At 37.3% G+C, this 20,424-nt stretch overlaps 1 protein-coding gene and 1 pseudogene across 11 annotated transcripts in view; both read right to left on the bottom strand.

Moving 5' to 3' along the window:
* Window positions 1–20,424, bottom strand: part of KIF3A (kinesin family member 3A) — a 98,163-nt gene that overhangs the window by 55,804 nt on the left and 21,935 nt on the right. For all 10 annotated transcript variants that reach the window (XM_086410331.1, XM_086410338.1, XM_086410339.1 and 7 more), the window contains 2 exons: window positions 12,943–13,087; window positions 12,750–12,834 (listed from right to left, as the gene is read on the bottom strand). In XM_086410331.1, the coding sequence (XP_086266457.1) occupies window positions 12,750–12,834; window positions 12,943–13,087 (230 nt within the window). The remainder of the gene's footprint in view (window positions 1–12,749; window positions 12,835–12,942; window positions 13,088–20,424) is intronic.
* On the bottom strand, window positions 2,752–3,429 carry LOC147368893 (ubiquitin-conjugating enzyme E2 D3 pseudogene; annotated as a pseudogene). The gene has a single exon (XR_015166888.1). The product of XR_015166888.1 is annotated as a ubiquitin-conjugating enzyme E2 D3 pseudogene (transcript).

Raw genomic sequence — 20,424 nt, 5'->3', positions numbered from 1 at the left:
ATCAGGCACTCTATATCAGAGCTAGTCCCTTAAATCTATTTCTCACTTCCACTGTATAATCATAAGGGATTTGATTTAGGTCATACCTGAATGGTCTAGTGGTTTTCCCTACTTTCTTCAATTTAAGTCTGAATTTGGCAATAAGGAGTTCATGATCTGAGCCACAGTCTGCTCCCAGTCTTGTTTTTGTTGACTGTATAAAGCTTCTCCATCTTTGGCTGCAAAGAATATAATCAATCTGATTTCGGTGTTGACCATCTGGTGATGTCCATGTGTAGAGTCTTCTCTTGTGTTGTTGGAAGAGGGTGTTTGTTATAACCAGTGCATTTTCTTGGCAAAACTCTGTCACATACATACTGGGTCACAAAGCAAGCCTCGGTAAATTTAACAAAATTGAAATCATATTAAGCATTTTTCTGACCACACTGCTATGAGATTAGAAATCAATACAAGAAAAAAAAAACTGTAAAAAATACAAATACTTGGAGGCTAAACAATATGCTACTAAACAACCAATGGATCACTGAAGAAACCAAACAGGAAATCAAAAAATACCTAGAGACAAATGAACACAAAAGCAAGAATATCCAAAAGCTATGGCATGAAATGAAAGCAGCTCTAATAGGGAAATCTACAGCAATACAATCTTACCTCAGGAAACAAGAAAAATCTCAAATAAACAACCTAACCTTGTACCTAAAGCAATTAGAAAAAAAAGAAAAAACAAAACCCCAAGTCAGCAGAAGGAAAGAAATCATAAAGATCAGAGCAGAAGTAAGTGAAATGGAGACAAGGATAACAACAGGTCAATAAAACTAAAAGGTGGTTCTTTGAGAAGGTAAACAAAATTAATAAACCTTTACCTGGACTCAGCAAGAAAAAGAGAGCTCAAATCAGTAAAATTAGAAGTGAAAGGATTAATTACAATGGACACCACAGAAATACAAAGGATCATAAGAGACTACTATAAGCAACCATATGCCAATAAAATGGGACAACCTGGAAGAAGTGGACAAATTCTTAGATAGGCACAACCTTCCAAGACTGAACCAGGAAGAATGAGAAAACAGGAACAGACCAAACCCACATACCTATGGTCACGCAATTTACGACAAAAGAGGCAGAAATATACAACGGGGGAAAGACCGTCTCTTCAATAAGTGATGTTGGGAAAACTGGACAACTACATTAAATAAATGAAACTAGAACACTCCCTATCACTATACACAAAAATATAAACCCCAAATGGATTAAAGACCTAAATGTTAAGGCTAAATATTTTAAAACTCTTAGAGGAAAACATAGGCAGAACACTCTGACAAAAATCACAGAGAGATCTTTTTTTTTTTTTTTTTTCCCAATAGCATTGACTTTTATTCATTCACGTTAAGTCACCTGAAATGGTATCTGTTGCATTTAAATGCTCATTAATGTAAATGGCTGAACAAATCCATTTTAATGGATATTCAATCCATTAAAAAACTCAATATCCCACATGGTTAAAGTCACTTCAACATAGCCTCATGACAACTCCCACACCAAAACAGTACTTTATTTTGTAAATTTTGACCCATTATTACTCCCATGTTATGGTCTTTTCAGCTGTCAAGCGTACAAGGTGAAGAAAAAATTTAGTTAGATGGGGGTTGCACCTGGAAAATAAATTTCTTAAACTCCATATACATGTTTCAAATCTGCTGGGTCCCAAGTCCATCTATGAACTCCCAGGCTGCCAGTATCATGTGCAGCATACTAAAGCTACACTATCTGAATAGCTTATTAATTCTGCATAAATCAGGTCAACCAATGTGTCAACCTGTAACAGACTGCGCATTTTTAACTGAACATGGCAAAATATTCACTCTCTTGAACTTTACATCATCTTTGATGTCAAACAATGAGGCAAATCCCAACAGTATATACAAAAAACAGCTTTGCGTTTACAAAAGATTGTTTCCCATACTGATTAATCCAGGCAGCTAACTCATTGGTTTATGCAACTTTATTGAAGAAAAATAAATCAATTACTAGCAGAGCTATTAGTTGATCACTCATCCATTGACAACTTGCATCATTTATTCAGTGCTATATTAAACAGTGTATTGGAAGATAGATTAACTAATAGCTCCAAGCCTCCTAACAATTTAAATGAAAGTTACAAAATGTTTTGAAACCCTATTTTGGAATACAAAGGGTGTTTGACTTCCAATTTCCATTCTCTGTAGAACAAGAACAGGTCATTCCTTTATTGACATGCATAAAATACATCACATTTTCTATTCTGCTGATGCTATAAATTCAATACCAATTCTCCAGCCATATCAGTTATGAGCATAAAGTATATCATGTAACCTCAAATCTCTAACAGTGGAAGGCTTAAACAAGAATGGATGCTGCTAGAATAATGCTGCTTCCTTTGATGTGACAACTCAGCATCCATCTCCCTCCCTCTCAGATGACTCTTCAGCATGTTAGAGCAGTGAGGAATGGTTTTAGTCTCATAACCAAGTTAGAGTGAAGACATTGGCCACATAATACACATGCTCCATTTTTTTTTTAAAATTCTGAATCTTGGGCAACTGTTCTCTTGTAACTACTTTACAGTTTCTAAAAGCAGTTATTGTCCAAAGCTGGAAGAACTTAAGTCTTCTCAGATGAGCATGTGAATGAATGGAGGGAGGTAAACAAAAAATAAAATTAAAAAAGATGAGGTCTGATAGGGGAGCAGCCGGATAAGAAAATCAAAAAAGGAACAGTAATTTAAAGTTTATTCCAGCTATAATGCAGGTTATTCTGACTTTAAGGTAGCATCACATGGCATACTTCTGAGTCCATTCCCGAGATATTCTGTTGTACTTATCTCTGTTTTATAGATCCGTGCAATCTCTGGCACTAGGGGGTCATCTGGGTTTGGATCACACAGCAGTGAACAAATGGATAAAAGAACTTTAGAAATAGTTAAAGCAGGAGACCACTGTGATCTTAGAATATCGAGACAAATGCTGCCATTACTGTTAATATTTGGATGATAAATTCTTGTTGTAAATGCAACCTTAGGTGGTTTGAAGGGGTAGTCTGTAGGAAAATGAATTGTCAAAAAGAATACACCGCCTTGATATGGGCTGTCATTAGGTCCCATAATTGTGGCTTGCCAATGAAACATATCATCCCCAACTGGACCTGCAGAACATTGTGCTGGAGGGTCACGGGCCAAATCACTAAGTTCCTTATTAATCCGTTTCAGCGCCATAGTCTGTGCTTTTCGTCTGGCTCCTCACTATCTCGGTGTGTGCTCGAAGGTCCGGCCAAAACTCTTGATTATCCTGGCGGCTGGGAAGGATTGTCTCTTTGTCTCACACCGGCTCTGCCAGACACAGGCGCTTGGTATTGAGGAGGCGGATCTCGCGAGAACCTCAAGGCTGGTAACAGGAGCTCGAGAGATCTTTTTCAATCCACCTCCCAGAGTAATGAAAATGAAAACAAAAACAAACAAATGGAACCTAATTAAATGTAAAAGCTTTTGCATAGCAAAGGAAACCATAAATGAAGCAAATAGACTATCCACAGAAAGGGAGAAGATATTTACAAAGTATGCCACCAACAAGGCATTAACCTCCAAAATATACAAACAGCTCATGCAGCTCAGTAACAAAAAAATTAGCAATCCAATAAAAAAATGGGCAAAGGCCTAAATAGATATTTTTCCAAAGAAGACTCACAGATGGCCAAGAAGTACATTGAAAGATATCCAACATTAAAGAAATGCAAATCAAAACTACAATGAAATATCACCTCACATCCTCAGAATGGCCATCATCAAAAAGTCGACAAATAACAAATGCTGGTGAGGGCATGGAGAAAAGGCAACCCCCTTGTACACTGTTCGTGGAGAAGTAAATTGGTACAGCCACTATGGAGAACAGTATGGAGATTCCTTAAAGAACTAATACAGAACTACCATATGGGACTTCTTGGTGGTCCAGTGGTTGAGAATCCACCTCCCAGAGCGGACACAGGTTTGATCCCTGGTCTGGGAAGAATCCATATGCTGTGGGGCAACTAGGCCTGAGCGCCACAACTAATGAAGTCCATGTACCCTAGAGCCCATACTCCACAACAAGAGAAAGCACTGCAATGAGAAGCCTGCCCACTGCAACTAGAGAAAGCCCGCACACAGCAATAAAGACCCAGCACAGCCAAATAAGTAAACGGAAGAAGAAAAAAACTACCATATGATCCAGCAGTCCCACTCCTGGGCACTTGAGAAGATATACGCACTCCATTGTTCACTGCAGCACTTTTACAACTGCCAAGACATGGAAGCAACCTGAATGTCCATCAACAGAGGAATGGATTAAAAAAGATGTGGTACACTTGTACAATGGAAAATTATTCAGCTGTTAAAAAAAATGAAATGCCATTTGCAGCAACATGGATGAAACCAGAGATTATCACACTAAGTTGAGTAAGTCAGAGAAAGACAAATACATTTGCTTACATGCAGAATATTATAAAAAAAAAAAAAAGGAAAAAAAGGTACAGATGAATGTATTTACAAAACAGAAAGAGACTCTCAGACTTCAAAAACAAACTTATGGTTACCAAAATGGAAAAGCTGGGGGGCGGGGTGGAAAGGATAAATTAAATGTTTCAGACTGACACATACCCACTAATATATTTAAAACAGATAACCAACAAGGACCCAGGGAGCTCTACTCAACATTCTGTAATAAGCTAAATGGAAAGATAACTTGAAAAAGAATAGATACATGTACAACTAATTACTTTGCTGTTTGGAGAAGGAAATGGCAACCCATTCTAGCATTCTTGCCTGGAGAATCCCATGGACAGAGAAGCCTGGGAGGCTACAGTCCACAGGGTCGCAAAGAGTCGGACATGACTGGGCGACTTCACTACTACTACACTACTACACCTGAAACTAACACAACACTGTAAATCAACCACACTCCAATATAAAAGAAAAAAGTTGAAAAAGACAGAACCCTGTGGGACCCTCCCATGTACAAAAGCCACTCCATGTTCCTTTCTTGTTTGTACAGAAAGGATGTAGTCTGCTAAGCCTTTTCTGAATTCCAAAGAGCAGAGTCAAGCAGTCACTAATTAAGGAAGGGAAGGAATACAAAATCAAAGAAAAAGCCAAGAAATTGCTCTTTGTAGTTGAAACAATAGTTCATCTATAATCAGAGTCCTAGTTCCTCCTCGAGGAATATATTCAACAATCTCATGCACATCTTACAACTGTTCTGCAGAAACTAAGACCCCTATCCAGCTTGACGATGAGGACTACATGCTGACCACAAGCACTAGACCCCAGACTGGACTAAACTAGGGTTAATGATTAAGATTCCTAAAACGTCATCCTGTTAACTTACCACCAACCAATCAGAAGAAAGTGAAGCACCCTGCAACCCTCAACCCAAATGTTGCCTTTAAAAACCCTTTCCTGAGGACTTCCCTAGTGGTCCAGTGGTTATGAATATGCCCTGCAATGCAGGTGACACGAGTTTGATCCCTGGTAAAGGAACTAAGATCCCACATGCCGCGGGGCAGCTAAGCCCAAGTTCAGCAACCAGAGAGTCTGTGCGCTGCAAAGAAGATCCCACATGCCACAACTAGGACCCCAGGCAGCCAAATTAAAAAAAACCTTCCCCAAAAAACAGTCATTAGGGAGTTTGTGCCTTTTGAGCATGAGTTGTTCGTTCTCCTTGCTTGGCACCATGCAATAAAACACTGTACTTTCCCTCAACACAAACCCCTGTCAATAGATTGGCCTTGCTGTGTGATAGGCAAGCAGATCTAAGTTTGATTCAGTAACAATTTTGGTGACCATGCAGGCACAGCCATCTTGACAGGCATCTCATCCACTGTACATCAACCCCCGACTGACAGTGGCACTCAGATCTTGTCCACCTGGTGCCTGAGCACTTCTGTCTCAGGGACACCCCAAGTGTTTACCACTAATGGCATCAATGGCCTGCAGTGTTTTCAATGCCCTGGTAAAGGAAACAAGGTTCTGGTCCTGGTCTGTAAGAGATCTCTAGTAAGTGGTGCAACCACTCATGTCCAGGGCATTCTTCCCTAGTGGGCTGCCCTGACTGGAATTTTACTTTGGGGAGGGGGGGAGGTGTAGGACTCTGTCACCTGGTTTTGAGCACACTACCACTTTAATTGGACTTTCCTTTCCAGATCAAAGAGTCCCTTCGTTGTCCAGCACCGCCTGAGCAGTAATCGAGAAACTCCCTGTTACAGCAAGGCTCATCTGCACCCCTATTCTCATGCCAGGTAACTGACCCTGAGAAGACTCCAGACACGGATCTGCTAGTCTGTTTCTGGTAACATCAGTCATGTGAAAGAACAATGGGTAATGAAAGCTATGTTCCATCTTGTAGTTCCCTAAGGTATATTTTGCAAACCTGGAAGATCTTAAGTTGTACTCCCATGAAAAGAAAGACAATGATATTTAACTGTAACACCACATGGCCCCAGTATTCTTTAGGCTCTGATGAACAATGACCCCTCAATTGTCTGTAGACTATAACACCTACATTCAACTAGAACTGTTTTGTAAAAGGGAAAGAAAATGGGATAAAATTCCTTATGTAAAGGTTTCTATGGCATTGCATCAAAATGAACTTGACTTTTATCTTGGGAGTCTCAGTACATGAGTGTGAATTCTGTTTCCTCTCTGGTTTCCACCCTCATTAGGGGATCCTGGACCTGATTTGGGAGGAGATCCCACCATACGGAGAGAAAGGAAATGAAAGGATTAATCATTCTCAGAGACACCCCTGACACTGATCCTCATTAGAGGACCCTGGTCTTTACCTTTGTTAGAGTCCTGGTAACTTAAATGTAGTCTTAGACACTCATAGAAACTAACAGTTTAAATTCAGTCAAGAGGCTGTCAGAGCTGGCAAGTTCATCTAGAAGTGAGGCATGTGAATGTGAGTGTTATATATTACTGTCTATGACTACTAGTTGTTTATGAAAGCTCTTAAAAATTGGATGGTAATTCTAGCAAAGAATTTTCATCATAAAAACAAAGAAATTTAATTTGTATAACAAATAGCTTGTGACACCAAAACAATAGATCTCAATGAAGGCAGCTACTCCCCTGACCAGACTGTTTTAGAAACTTGAGGGGGAGTTTCTGGTTCAGTTAAGGAAACTATTAGTATTTGCAGGCAGGAGACTGGGATATTGAACACCCTGAAGTAGGTAGGATGGTCACAATCATGAATGGTCCCATGCAACTTTGAATGTCCTACCAGATAGTCAGATGGGTGAAAAAAACAACTTATTAATTTAATTATCTAAATTTAGATCCTAACTCTACTCTACATATAAAGACAAAGTGCTTTCCCTTGGTAATAATAATATAGGAATGCAGGAAAACTGAGGAAAGAACTACTTTATTTTCCTCAGAACTGTGCCAAGAGCTAGATACTACTGTAAAGGACCGTGTCATTGAGTAACACCAAACAAGGTGTTTAGATTACCAATTCAACATACTTGTAACAGTCTGCCTTTGTGGGTATTGCAGTCATAATGATTTAAATATGCCTCTATTTATATATGTCATTGAGTATGATCACATGTAAGCATTTATATTATATATTGAACTACCAGTACTTTTTAAAAGTAAATTATAATTGGACAGTACCTTGATATCTTTAAAATTATGTGTGTAGATAGATTTTATCATCTATGAATTTTATTTCAGGATAATCAAAGGGGCATTATAAAATACATGTTATAAAAAAGGAACACTGGTTCTACTGTACTTGAGAAACACTGACAAGACTGTTTCTGAGAATAAATGTGATCTATAATTACTATTATAAAAATGGAAATGTTCTTTCCAAATGGTTTTTATTCTAATAATCTGTACAAATAACAAACATTTAAAAGGTAAAAAGCATAGAATTAAGGGATCCATCAAAACCAAAGATGACCAGAAAAAAGAAACTTATCTGTATATTTGTTGTCTATACATCATTATGGATTAAGTCTTCAATAAGGTCCAACAAATTCAAATAATATTAACACCTAAGCCTGTAACATATTGCTCCAAAAGTTCAGTTCATATAGTAAATTTTTTTTTAAAAAGCTGAAATTTATTAAATATTTTATTATGTGTCAAGCAATAATCTTTGTTATCTTTGGCAATAATCCTATAAAGTAGATACTATTATTATTTCCATGTTCATGTGGCAAACCTAAGGCTCATAGAGGGTAAGTAACCTGCTTAAGAGATCAGAGCCAATATTCAAGCTAAGGTGTTAAAACCTCAGAAATCACCCTTTAATCCTTAATCCATTTACCTTAACCCAAGCAAGTCAGGAAATTCCTCTAGGTTTCATTTTTTTACATTAACAAAATTGAACTGCTGAAAGGTTAAATGAAATAAAATATGTACTGCTACCATCATTTACTACACTAAATGCCTATTGCTGCATTATAAGAGCTTCTTAATAATAGTTATTCTATTATTCTACTGTTATTCTCAGTATACTCCACACTGTTCTACAATAGAGGCTGCCACGATTCTATATTCTATTCTATTGTTATTCTAAACACATTATTCTCTAATTATTGACAATACAATTCCAATCAAAATTCCAATATTTTAAAGGCTAACTTTTTGTCTTATACACCACAATTTTAATATATTTGGCAATAATTACTAGTCATCTACCACTCGATTCAGCAATCCTGTTTCAGGAATCTATCCTCAGACAAGCCTGCACATATATGAAATGGTATAATTACAAGGTTATTTGGTACAGAACTGTTTGTAAGAGCAAAAGATTTTAAACAACCCAACTGTTTATCAATAGCGGGGTGGCTAAGCAAACTAAAAGTTATGTCCATACTAAAGATACTATGAGGCAGAAAGGGAAAAAAAAGACAAAAAAATGAAGAAGCATTTCTCTTTACTCACATGGAAAGACTGTCACAATTCATTGCTCAATTTGAAAAAAAAAAAAAAAAGCAAAGTACAATGAGGGGGGAAAAGTCTTTTCAATAAATGGTGCTGAAGGACTTTCCTGGCGGTCTAGTGGTTAAGATTCTGCACTTCCAAAAAAAAAAAAAGATTCTGCACTTCCACCTCAGGGGGCATGGGATGGATCCCCGGTTGGGGAGCTAAGACCCCACACATCGCGCAGTTACAAAAAAACATTAAAATGGTGCTGAGACAACCGGATATCTGTATGCAAGAGTGAAGCTGATCCTCTAACTCACAAAGCATATAAAAAATTAACTCAAAACGAACCAAAGACCTAAATAACTATAAAACTCTTAGGAAGATAACAAAGGCATAAATCTTTGTGACCTTGGATGAAGCAATGATTTCTTAGATACAACACCAAAAAACACAAGAAACAAAACTAAATGTAGATAAAGCAAATACGATCAAAATTTTAAACTTTTATGCTCCAAAAGGACACCATCTAAAACGTAAAAAGACAATCCATAAGAGAATATTTTTGTAAATTCCTATTATCTGTTAACAAGCTTGCACTTAGAACATATAAAGAATTGTTTAGTCACTAAGTCATGTCCAACTCTTTTGCGACCCACACAAACCATCGCCCTCCAGGCTCCTCTATCCATGGGAATTCCCAAGCAACAATACTGGGGTGGGCTGCCATTTCCTGCTCCAAGGGATCTTCCTGACCCAAGAATCTAACCCACACCTCCTGCATTGGCAGGTGGATTCTTTGTCACTGAGTCACCAGGGAAGCTCCATATAAAAAATTATTAATATTTAATAAAAAAATAAAGAGCCAATTAAAAACGAACAATGGATCTGAACTGAAATTTCTCCAAAGAAGACACACAGATGGTGTAAAAAGATGTTCAATGTCATTAGCCATCAGGGAAATGGAAATCAAGCCCACAAATGAGATACCACTTTATACTAAAATCACTATAAAAAATGACAATAACAAGTCTTGATGAGGATATGGAAAAACTAGACTCCACAAATGAGATAACACTTCATACCCACTAAAATGGCTGTAATAAATGACAATAACAAGTGTCAACAAGGATATGGAAAAACTGGACTCCTCATACATTACTGATAGGAACGTAAAATGGTACAGCCACTGTGGGAAACAGTCTGGCAGAATCTAAAAGTAGAATTACCATATTATCTAATGACTGCATTCGTTGATATATAACCAAGAGAACTTTAAAAATATACAGTTCAAAGATACTGCAGGTTCAGTTCCAGATTACCACAATAAAGAGTACCATGAATTTTTGTTTCCTCAGTGGATATAAAAGTTATATTTACATTATACCATCCATAGACTATTATGTTTAAAACATGTTTGTACCTTAATTTAAAAATATTTTATTGCTAAAAGAAATGTTAACCATCATCTGAGCCTTCAGGCAGTCACAATCTTTTTGCTGGTGGAAAGTTTAAAATACTGCAAGAATTACCAAAATGTGACACAGACACATGAATTAATTAAGCAAATACTGTTGGAAATACAGAGCTGCACAGACTTGTTCCATGCAGGGTTGCCACAAACCTTCATTTGTTAAAAAAAAAAAAAACAGTATCAACAAATATAATAAAGTGAAGCACTATCACGTGAGGTATGCTTGTATTCATACAAAAACTTTTACAAGATGTTAAAAGGAAAAATGAAATACTGATTCATGCTACAACATGAATGGATCTTGAAAACATCATAAAAAGTGAAAGAAGCCAGACACAAAAGACCACAACTGTATGACTTCATTTAAATGAAATGTCCAGAATAGGCAAATTCATAGAGACAGAAAGTTACTGGTTACCAGGAGGGAGAAGAGGAATGCAGAGTGACACCTAATGGGCATGGAGTTTCCTCAGGAATAATGAAAATGTTCTAGAATTAGATAGTAGTGATGCTTGCATAACTTTCTGAATATACAAAGAGTCACTAAATTGTACACTTTAAAAGGACGAATATTACGGATGTAAATTACATCTCAATTTAAAAAATAATGATTTGAGGAAGAATGGAGCCTGAGTCCCTTCGCTGTTCACCTGAAGCTACCACAACATTGTTAATTGGCTATACCCCAACACAAAATAAAAGTTTAAAGTTTGAGGGAAAAAAGAAAAAATACTGAATGTGAATCAGCTATTAATGAACCAATCCACAATTTCTGTGATTATCTGATAGTTATGTATATAATCTCACATTCCCTTTCTCTAAGATGTAGGATTACAGTAGTGCCAATATATTACCCAAAAGTATACAAACCAGAGTTTCTCAATCACAAAGTCTGGTTTTTCCTTCAGGTGAAAGAAAGATTAAAAGCACAAATATCTGTGACAACATTCATAATTTGTATTAATACCTACATTTCTGACACTGTAAAAACTTAATAAAGAGTCCGCGTGCCAATGCAGGGGACGTGGGCTTGATCCCTGGTCCAGGCAGACTCCACATGCCACAGAGCAACTAAGCCCATGTGCCGCAACTACGGAGCCCAGGCACTACAGCCCACAAGCTGCAACCACCAAGCCCCTGAGCTGCAGCTACTGAGCCCAGGCACCCCAGAACCCGTCCTCTGCAACGAGAGAAGCCACCACAGTGAGAACCCCACACACAGCAACAGAGAGTAGCTCCCACCTGCCACAGTTAGAGAAAGTCCATGCACAGCAACGAAGACCGAGCGCAGCCAAAAATTAATTCATTCATTAAATTAAAAAAAAAAGCCCACAACTTCTGACTTTAAATTCTGGAGTATCTTGGGCATTCACACCAGAGAATGAAAACTTATGTTTGCATAAAAATCTATGCATGGATGTTCATAGCAGCTTTACTCCTAACAGCCCCAAACTGTACGTAGCAGGTGAATGGCTGTCCTTCAGCAGGTGAATGGTTAAACACACCAGGCAATATTACTCAGACATAAAAAGGAATGAGTAACTGATACATGCAACAAGTTGGATGAATTTCTAGGGAGTTATACAAAGTCACAAAAGCCAATTCCAAAAAGTTACAACGTAACACTTTTGAAATGACAAAACCATAACCCTGGAAAACAGATTAGGGTTGTCGTTGTTAGGGATGGGGACAGAAGGGAGTAGTCACCAGAGAGGTGGATATGGTTATAAAAGGGCATCTTTGATGTGGAACAATTTAGTACCTTGTTGCAGTAGTGGATATAATCATCTACACATGTGATAAAACAGTATACAATACAAATGACTACAAGAAAAACTGGGGCATTTGAACAATGGATTCAAACAGATTATATCTGTGGATTATATCAAGATCAATATCACGATTATGATATTGCATTATAGCTTTGTAAAATGTTATCTCTGGGGAAAACTGTGTAAAGGGTAATCCTCTGTATTATTTCTTACAATTGCATGTGAATTTATCTCAATAAAAATTTTAGTTTAAAAAAAGGTGCAGATCAATGTATATAGGGTGCTACATTTAAAGTAAAACTAAAATTATATTTGTATTTACATAAATAACACTGAAAGGATACCGAAAGTGGTTATCTTAGGGTGGGGAGAAATAGGGTAGGAACCAACACTTTTCAATGCATAAGTGTTTAAAATAGTTGTATTTTTGAAGCATGTTACCAAGTTTCCTGGTCAAAAATAATAAAATATTAAGAGTACCTTTTGTTCAAAAAAGAACTTAATTCAGTACACATTCTCTTGCTCTGGAAAGTACTCCAATTTCAATTATCCTTACCTCTAACCTCTGTGTCTGATCCTTGCCCAAAAGGTCACGAACTTCTTCATTATATATTTCCAAATAAGACACTCGAACCAAAAATCTGTAAAGAAAACAGTGAAATATTTATTAGAACCGTTTTAAAAACGTGTTTATAAAGGTTGTACATCTTATGTTTGTACTTCTCGATATTAGAAAATAATTATTTTACCTCGTATCACCCTCTGCTTTTGCAATATGACCAAATATGTGAGCAAAGGAATTTGGAATGATTCCTCTAAGTTCAGGAACAGCTCGAACACCTTCCATGGTAAACGTTTTCCCAGTTCCAGTTTGTCCATATGCAAAAATAGTCCCTGAAAACAATGAAGAGAATCAATCACTTTGTAGAGTCTGATGCTACAGAACAATAGTCTTAAAATTAATTCTTTTGACACTGTGATGCAATTTCTAGCCTGGATTTAAAGTTTATTCTAATATAAATTTCTCCTTTATTATCAGCAATTACAGCATGAACTGTGTAGCACACGAGCACAGTACTGTTGAAGTTCTAGAGCCAATGAGATAAATGTAAAATCGAACATTTTAGCTAATCCTAAGAAATTTATGTTTGTTAATTACTTAATGCGGACATTAAATTGGAGAAGGTAGTATAGTTACAGCAAAAGAACAAAGGTCCCAGAGTAGAAAGACCTCAACGTGAATCTACACATTTGCCACTTTTCGACATATGACCTTAGAAACTATCTACCCAAAGATTAACTCAATAGTAAAATGAGGATAAGAATAACTATTCTGCATTGATCACATGAAACAAGCAAGAATCACATGAAACAATTTACTTCAAGCAACCAACATGACACCTAGCAAATAGCTTAATCCTGAAATAAGTATGTTATTTCAAAATAAAAGTTTTAAGTAACAGCTGTAAGGAATAGGGGGAATTAACAAAAAGAAGTGACAATATATTTAAAGTAATTACAGATACAACTTAAATTTTCTAAATATGCAAATTAATTCATTTAACAAATACTACACACCTGAGTCTGGCATGGTGCTATGATTCAGGGACACAATGATAAAGACAAACACAATCTTTAATCTCATGCTATGTGTCATCTTGGGGAGGACATATTAGCCAAATAATTATAACCAAGATGAGTGTTGGGAATGAGAAACACAGAGTTCTACGTGAGAGTCAGGGACATAATCAAGGCAAGAAAACTAAAGAAGAAGGAAAGGGGAAGAGGTCAAAGAAGGCTTTCCAGAAGAGTCCATCTAATATATGAGCATGAGTTAGAAACAGATGGGCAGCAAAAGGCAAAAAAGAAAATGGAGATTTTGCAAAAATGCAAGGAGACCAGAATGGAAGAAACAGAGATGGAAAAGGACAGTGGATGTGGTTAGAGCTGAAAAAACTGATTAATTACACAGGGTGATGAAGAACATGTTAAGGTTCTAGAGCTTATCTTAAAAACAAAGTGAAGACACAATGATTTTTCAGTCAGAAGAGTGTCACCATCACTGGCTATACTGTATACAAAGAACTGGAAACAAGCATGGGAGAAGTGAAGAAACAGTTAGAGGGCTGACACGGTTAACCAGGTAAGAGATGGTGCTGACAACAGCAGGGGCTGAGAAAGATGGAAAGTGTTTGACAGGTATTTAGCAGTTAGAATCAAGACGCCTGGGAAAGAACTAGTCAAAAGGGGACCAGGGAAAAGGAAGAACTGAGGGTGACTTTCAAATTTCTGGCCTGACCAAGGGAATGTAATGCTAAGCTATGTTCTGAGATGGTGAACACCACTGGAAGAAATAACAGTTTGAACGGGAAGATCATGCCCTGAGTTTGGAGGTACTGAGCTTTAAGTCTACGATACACTCAAATGGATGTGCCAAGCAAGCAGGCGGATGGGTGAGACTCATTTGCCAACTGAAGCTACGGCACTGGGTGAGATTTCCTCAGGAGAGACTACAGTAGGTAGCCTAGGAAGTGACAGCATAAACGAAAAAGGTTCCTTAACTACTACCACTCTATTCTGTTAATACAAATGTCATCATCGTCAAACTTCTAATGAAAATAATCACAACATAAACCATTTCTATATGTGGGAATAAAGAAGTAAATTTTGTCTAACTCCCTAAATATTTCAAATTCTTTCATTAAGAATATAATTTACTACATTAAAAGGAGCTAAAAATACCATGAACTCATATACTGCATCTTAGAAAAGACAAAACAGCCATCATTTACTGATCATCTGATGTGCTATGTCATATACTTTATATGCATTCCTATTTAATTTTCACCCCAATCCTAAGAGCTAGGCAATATTTATATCCCCACAGCTTAGCTGAGGAAACAAAGGCTTAGAGAGGTTGAATTACTTGCTCTATGTCATTTTACACAAAATCTGAACACACTCCAGTTGGCTGCACAGCCCATGTATTTTTACCAGTATATAATGACCAAAAAAAAATTTTTAACTCAAAATTAATACCTACTTAATGCAGAACTTCCTTAGTGGTGCAGTGGATAGGAATCTGTCTGCCACCACAGGGGACACAGGTTGGATCCCTGGTCTGGGAAGATCCCACATGCTGTGCAGCAACTACGCCTGTGTGCCTCTGAGCCAACACTCTAGAGCCCACAAGCCACAACTGCTGAGGCTGTGTGGCACAACTATGTAAGTCTGCACACACTAGGGGCCACAAGTTCCAACTACTGAGCCTCTGGGCCACAACTAATGAAGTCCGTGTGCCTAGAGCCTATACTCTGCAACAAGAGAAGTCACTGTAATAATAAGAGGCTCAAGCACCACAACAAAAAGTAGCCCCCGCTTGCCACAACTAGAGAAAGCCTATGCAAAGCAACGAAGATCTAGCACAGCCAAAAAAATACATAAATAAAATGAATGCAATTTCTATGAATGTATTAAATACATGATCATTACTAATTTTAAAAGTATATTAAGTAACTAGAGAAAGAAGAGCAAACAAAACCCAAAATTAGTAGAAGGAAAGAAATCAAACAATCAGAGGAGAAGCAGAAATAAATGAAATAGAGACAAAGAAAACAACAGAAAAGAACAATAAAACTAAAAGTTGCTTCTCTGAAAAGATAAAATGATAAATCTTTAGCCAGACTCATTAAGAAAAAAGACGATTCACATCAATAAAGTTAGAAATGAAAAGGAAGTTATAATGGACACCGCAGAAATACAAAGCATCATAAGAGACTACTACAAGCAACTATATGTCAATGAAATGGACAGCCTAGAAGAAATGGACAAATTCTTAGAAATATACAACCTTCAAAGACTGAACCAAGAAGAAATACAAAATACAAACAGACCAGTTACAAGTTACAACAGGGATGGTCTTGATCACTGCCTCTAGTAACGTTAAAGAAGCTGAAGTTGAACGGTTCTATGAACACCTACAAGACCTTCTAGAACTAAAACCCAAAACATTCCTGAAATGGTCACTGATTCCTAAAATGCTCAATTCTCCTGCTCAAAATTCTCCAAGCCAGGCTCCAATAGTACGTAAACCAGGAACTTCCAGATGTTCAAATTGGATTTAGAAAAGGCAGAAGAACCAGAGATCAAATTGCCAACATCTGTTGGATCATAGAAAAAGCAAGGGAGTTACAGAAAAACATCTACTTCTGCTTTATTGATTACACCAAAGCCTTTGACTGTGTGGATCACAACAAACTGTGGAAAATTCTTCAAGAGATAGGAATACCAGACCACCTGACCTGCCTCCTGAGAAATCTCTATGCAGGTCAAGAAGCAACAGTTAGAACCAGACATGAAACAACAGACTGGTTCCAAATTGGGAAAGGAGTACATCAAGGCTGTATATTGTCACCCTGCTTATTTAACTTCTATGCAGAGTGTATCATGAGAAACGTTGGGCTGGAAGAAGCAGAAGCTGAATCAAGATTGCCAGGAGAAATATCAATAACCTCAGATACGCAAATGACACCATCCTTACGGCAGAAAGTAAAGAGGAACTAAAGAACCTCTTGATGAAAGTGAAAGAGGAGAGTGAAAAAGCTGGCTTAAAACTCAACATTCAAAAAACTAAGCTCATGGCATCCAGTCCCATCACTTCATGGCAAACAGATGGGGACAATGGAAACGGTGACAGTCTTTATTTTCTTGGGCTCCAAAATCACTGCAGATGGTGACTGCAGCCATGGAATTAAAAGACGCTTGCTCCTTGGAAGAAATGTTATGACCAACCTAGACAGCATATTAAAAAGCAGAGACACTGCTTTGCCAACAAAGGTCCTTCTAGTCAGAGCTATGGTTTTCCCAGTGAGAGATGGACTATAAAGAAAGCTGAGTGCCAAAGAATTGATGCCTTTGTATTACGGTATTGGAGAAGACTCTTGAGAGTTCCTTGGGCTGCAAGGAGATCAAACCGGTCCATCCTAAAGGAAATCAGTCCTGAATATTCATTGGAAGGAATGATGCTGAAGCTGAAACTCCAATACTTTGGCCACCTGATGGGAAGAACTGACTCACTGGAAAAGACCCTGATGCTGGGAAAGATTGAAGGCAGGAGGAGAAGGGGACAATAGAGGATGAGATGGTTGGACGGCATCACCAACTCGATGGACATGAGTTTGAGCAAACTTCAGGCGTTGGTGATGGACAGGGAAGCCTGGCATATTGCAGTCCATGGGTCGCAAAGAGTCGACATGACTGAGCGACTGAACTGAAAATTAAAACTGATTTTAAAACTCCCAACAAACAAAAGTCCAGGACCAGAAGGCTTCACAGGCAAATTCTATCAAACATTTAGAGAAGAGTTAACACCTCTGAAACTTTCCAAAAATTGCTGAGGAAGGAACACTCCCAAACTCATGCTATGACGCCACTATCGTCCTGACACCTAAACCAGACAAAGACGCCACACACAAAAAAAAGGAAATTGCAGGCTCCAATATCACTGATGAGCATAGATGCAAAAATTCTCAACAAAATTCTCAGCAAACCAAATCCAACAATACATTAAAAGAATAATACACCATGATCAAGAGGGATTTATCCTGGGGTTAATATAAGGATTCTTCAATAACCACAAATCAATCAGTGTGATAAACCATATTAACAAACTGAAAGATAAAAACCATATGATCATCTCAATAGATGGAGAAAGTTTTTGACAAAATTCAACACCCATTTATGATCAAGTCTCCAAAAAGTGGGCACAGAAGGACCCTACCTCAACATAATCAAAGGCCATATATGACAAACCCACAGCTAACATCATTCTCAACAGGGAAAAACTAAAAGAATTTCCTCCAAAATCAGGAACAAGACAAGATGTCCATTCTTGCCACTTTTATTCAACAGAGTTTTGGAAGTCTTAGATACAGCAATCAGAGAAGAAAAAGAAATAAAAGGAATCCATACTGGAAAAGAAGTAAAACTGTCACCATTGCAGATGACATGATACTATACATACAAAATCCTAAAGATGCCATCAGAATGCTACTAGCGCTCAATGAGTTTGGTAAAGTTACAGGATACAAAGTCAAAACACAAAAATCTGTTGCAATTCTATATACACTAACAACAAAAGATCAGACAGAGAAATTAAACAATCCTTTACCACCGCATCAAAAAGCATATAGTACCTAAAATAAACCTAAAGAGGCAAAAGACCTGTACTCTGAAAGACATTGATAAAAGAAACCAAAGGTGATACAAACGGATGGAAAGCTATACCATGTTCTTGGATTGGAACAATCAATATTGTCAAAATGACTATACTACCCAAGGCAATTTACAGATTCAATGCAATCTCTATTAAATGACCAATGGCGTTTTTCACAGAACAAAAAAAATTTTAATGTATATGGTAACAAAAAAGACCCAGAATAGCCAAAGCAATCCTGAGAAAGAAAAAGGAGCTAGAGGAATCAGGCTCCCTGATTTGAGACTATCCAACAAATCTACAGTCATCAAAATAGCATGGTACTGCCACAAAAACAGAAATATAAATCCATGTAATACGATAGAAAAGTCCAGAGATAAACCCAAACCCTTATTGTCAATTAACCTATGACAAAGGAGGCAAAACTATACAATGGGGAAAAGACAATCTCTTCAATAAATGGTGCTGGGAAAACTGGACAGCTACATGTTAAAAAAAAAAAAAAAAGAAAAGAAAAGAAAAATGAAATAAAACACTCCCTAACATCATACATGAAAATTAACTCAAAATGGATTAAAGATCTAAATGTAAGACCAGACACTAGAGAACTCTTGGAGGAAAACATAGGCAGAATTCTTTGACATAAATCACAAGACTGTTTTCTATCCACCTTCTAGGGTAATAAAAATAATAATAATAATCAGATCTAATTAAGCTTAAAAGCTTTTTCACAACAATGGAAACCATAAACAAAATTAAATGGAACGGGAAAAAAATATTTGCAAAGTATGCCACTGACAAGAGATTAATCTGCAAAATATACAAACAGCTCATGCAATTCTATATGAAAGAACCAAATAACCCAACCAAAAAATGGGCAGAAGACCTAAACAGACATTTCTCCAAAGAAGACATACAGATAGCCATAAAGCACATGAAAAGATGCTCAACACCACTCATTATCAGAGAAATGCAAATCAAAACCATAATGACATATCACCTCGCACCAGTAAGAATGACCATTGTTAAAATGTCTACAAATAATAAATGCTAGAGAGGGTGTGGAAAAAAGAGAACTCTCCTACACTGTTGGTGGGAATGTAAATTGGTATAACTACTATGGAGAACACTATGGAGGGTCCTTAAAAAACTAAAAATAGAACCACCATATGATCCAGTAATCCCACAGAAAACCATAATTCAAAAAGATATAGGCACCGCAATGCTCATTAGAGCATTATTTACAATACTCAAGGCATGGAAGCAACCTAAATGTCCATCAACAACAGAACAGATAAAGAAGATGTGGTACCTATATACAATGGAACACTAATCGGCCATAAAAAAGAATAAAACAATGCCATTTGAAGCAGCATGGATGGATCTAGAGATTATCACACCAAGTGAAGTCAGAGAAAGACAACTATCATATGATATCACTTACATGTGGAATCTCGAAAAAAATTATACAAGTGAACTTGTTTACAAAACAGAAACAGACTTACAGTTACCAAAGGGGAAACCTGGCAGGCAGGGCTACGTGAGGAGTTTGGGGTTAATAAATACACATACTCTATATAAAACAGATAATCAACAAGGACATACTGTCCAGCACAGGGAACTCAATTACTTGTAATAATCTATATGGGAAAAGAATCCGAAATAGGTGGATATCCATATAACCTAATCACTTTGTTGTATCCCTGAAACACAAAATTGTAAATCAACTATGCTGCTGCTAAGTCACTTCAGTCGTGTCCGACTCTGTGTAACCCCACAGACGGCAGCCCACCAGTCTCCCCCGTCCCTGGGATTCTCCAGGCAAGAACACTGGAGTGGGTTGCCAGTTCCTTCTCCAATGCATGAAAGTGAAAAGTGAAAGTGAAGTCGCTCAGTCGTGTCTGACTCTTAGTTTTCTGTGGGATTACTGGATCATATGGTGGTTCTATTTTTAGTTTTTTAAGGACCCTCCATAGTGTTCTCCATAGTAGTTATACCAATTTACATTCCCACCAAC

The sequence above is a fragment of the Bos grunniens genome, chromosome 7, assembly GCF_055505025.1.
Source record: "Bos grunniens cultivar Pamir isolate PY7600 chromosome 7, Bosgru_T2T1.0, whole genome shotgun sequence".
NCBI classification, from domain to species: domain Eukaryota; kingdom Metazoa; phylum Chordata; class Mammalia; order Artiodactyla; family Bovidae; genus Bos; species Bos grunniens.
Note: the sequence above shows the minus strand (reverse complement) of the source record. Positions and strands in the feature narration are given on the sequence as shown.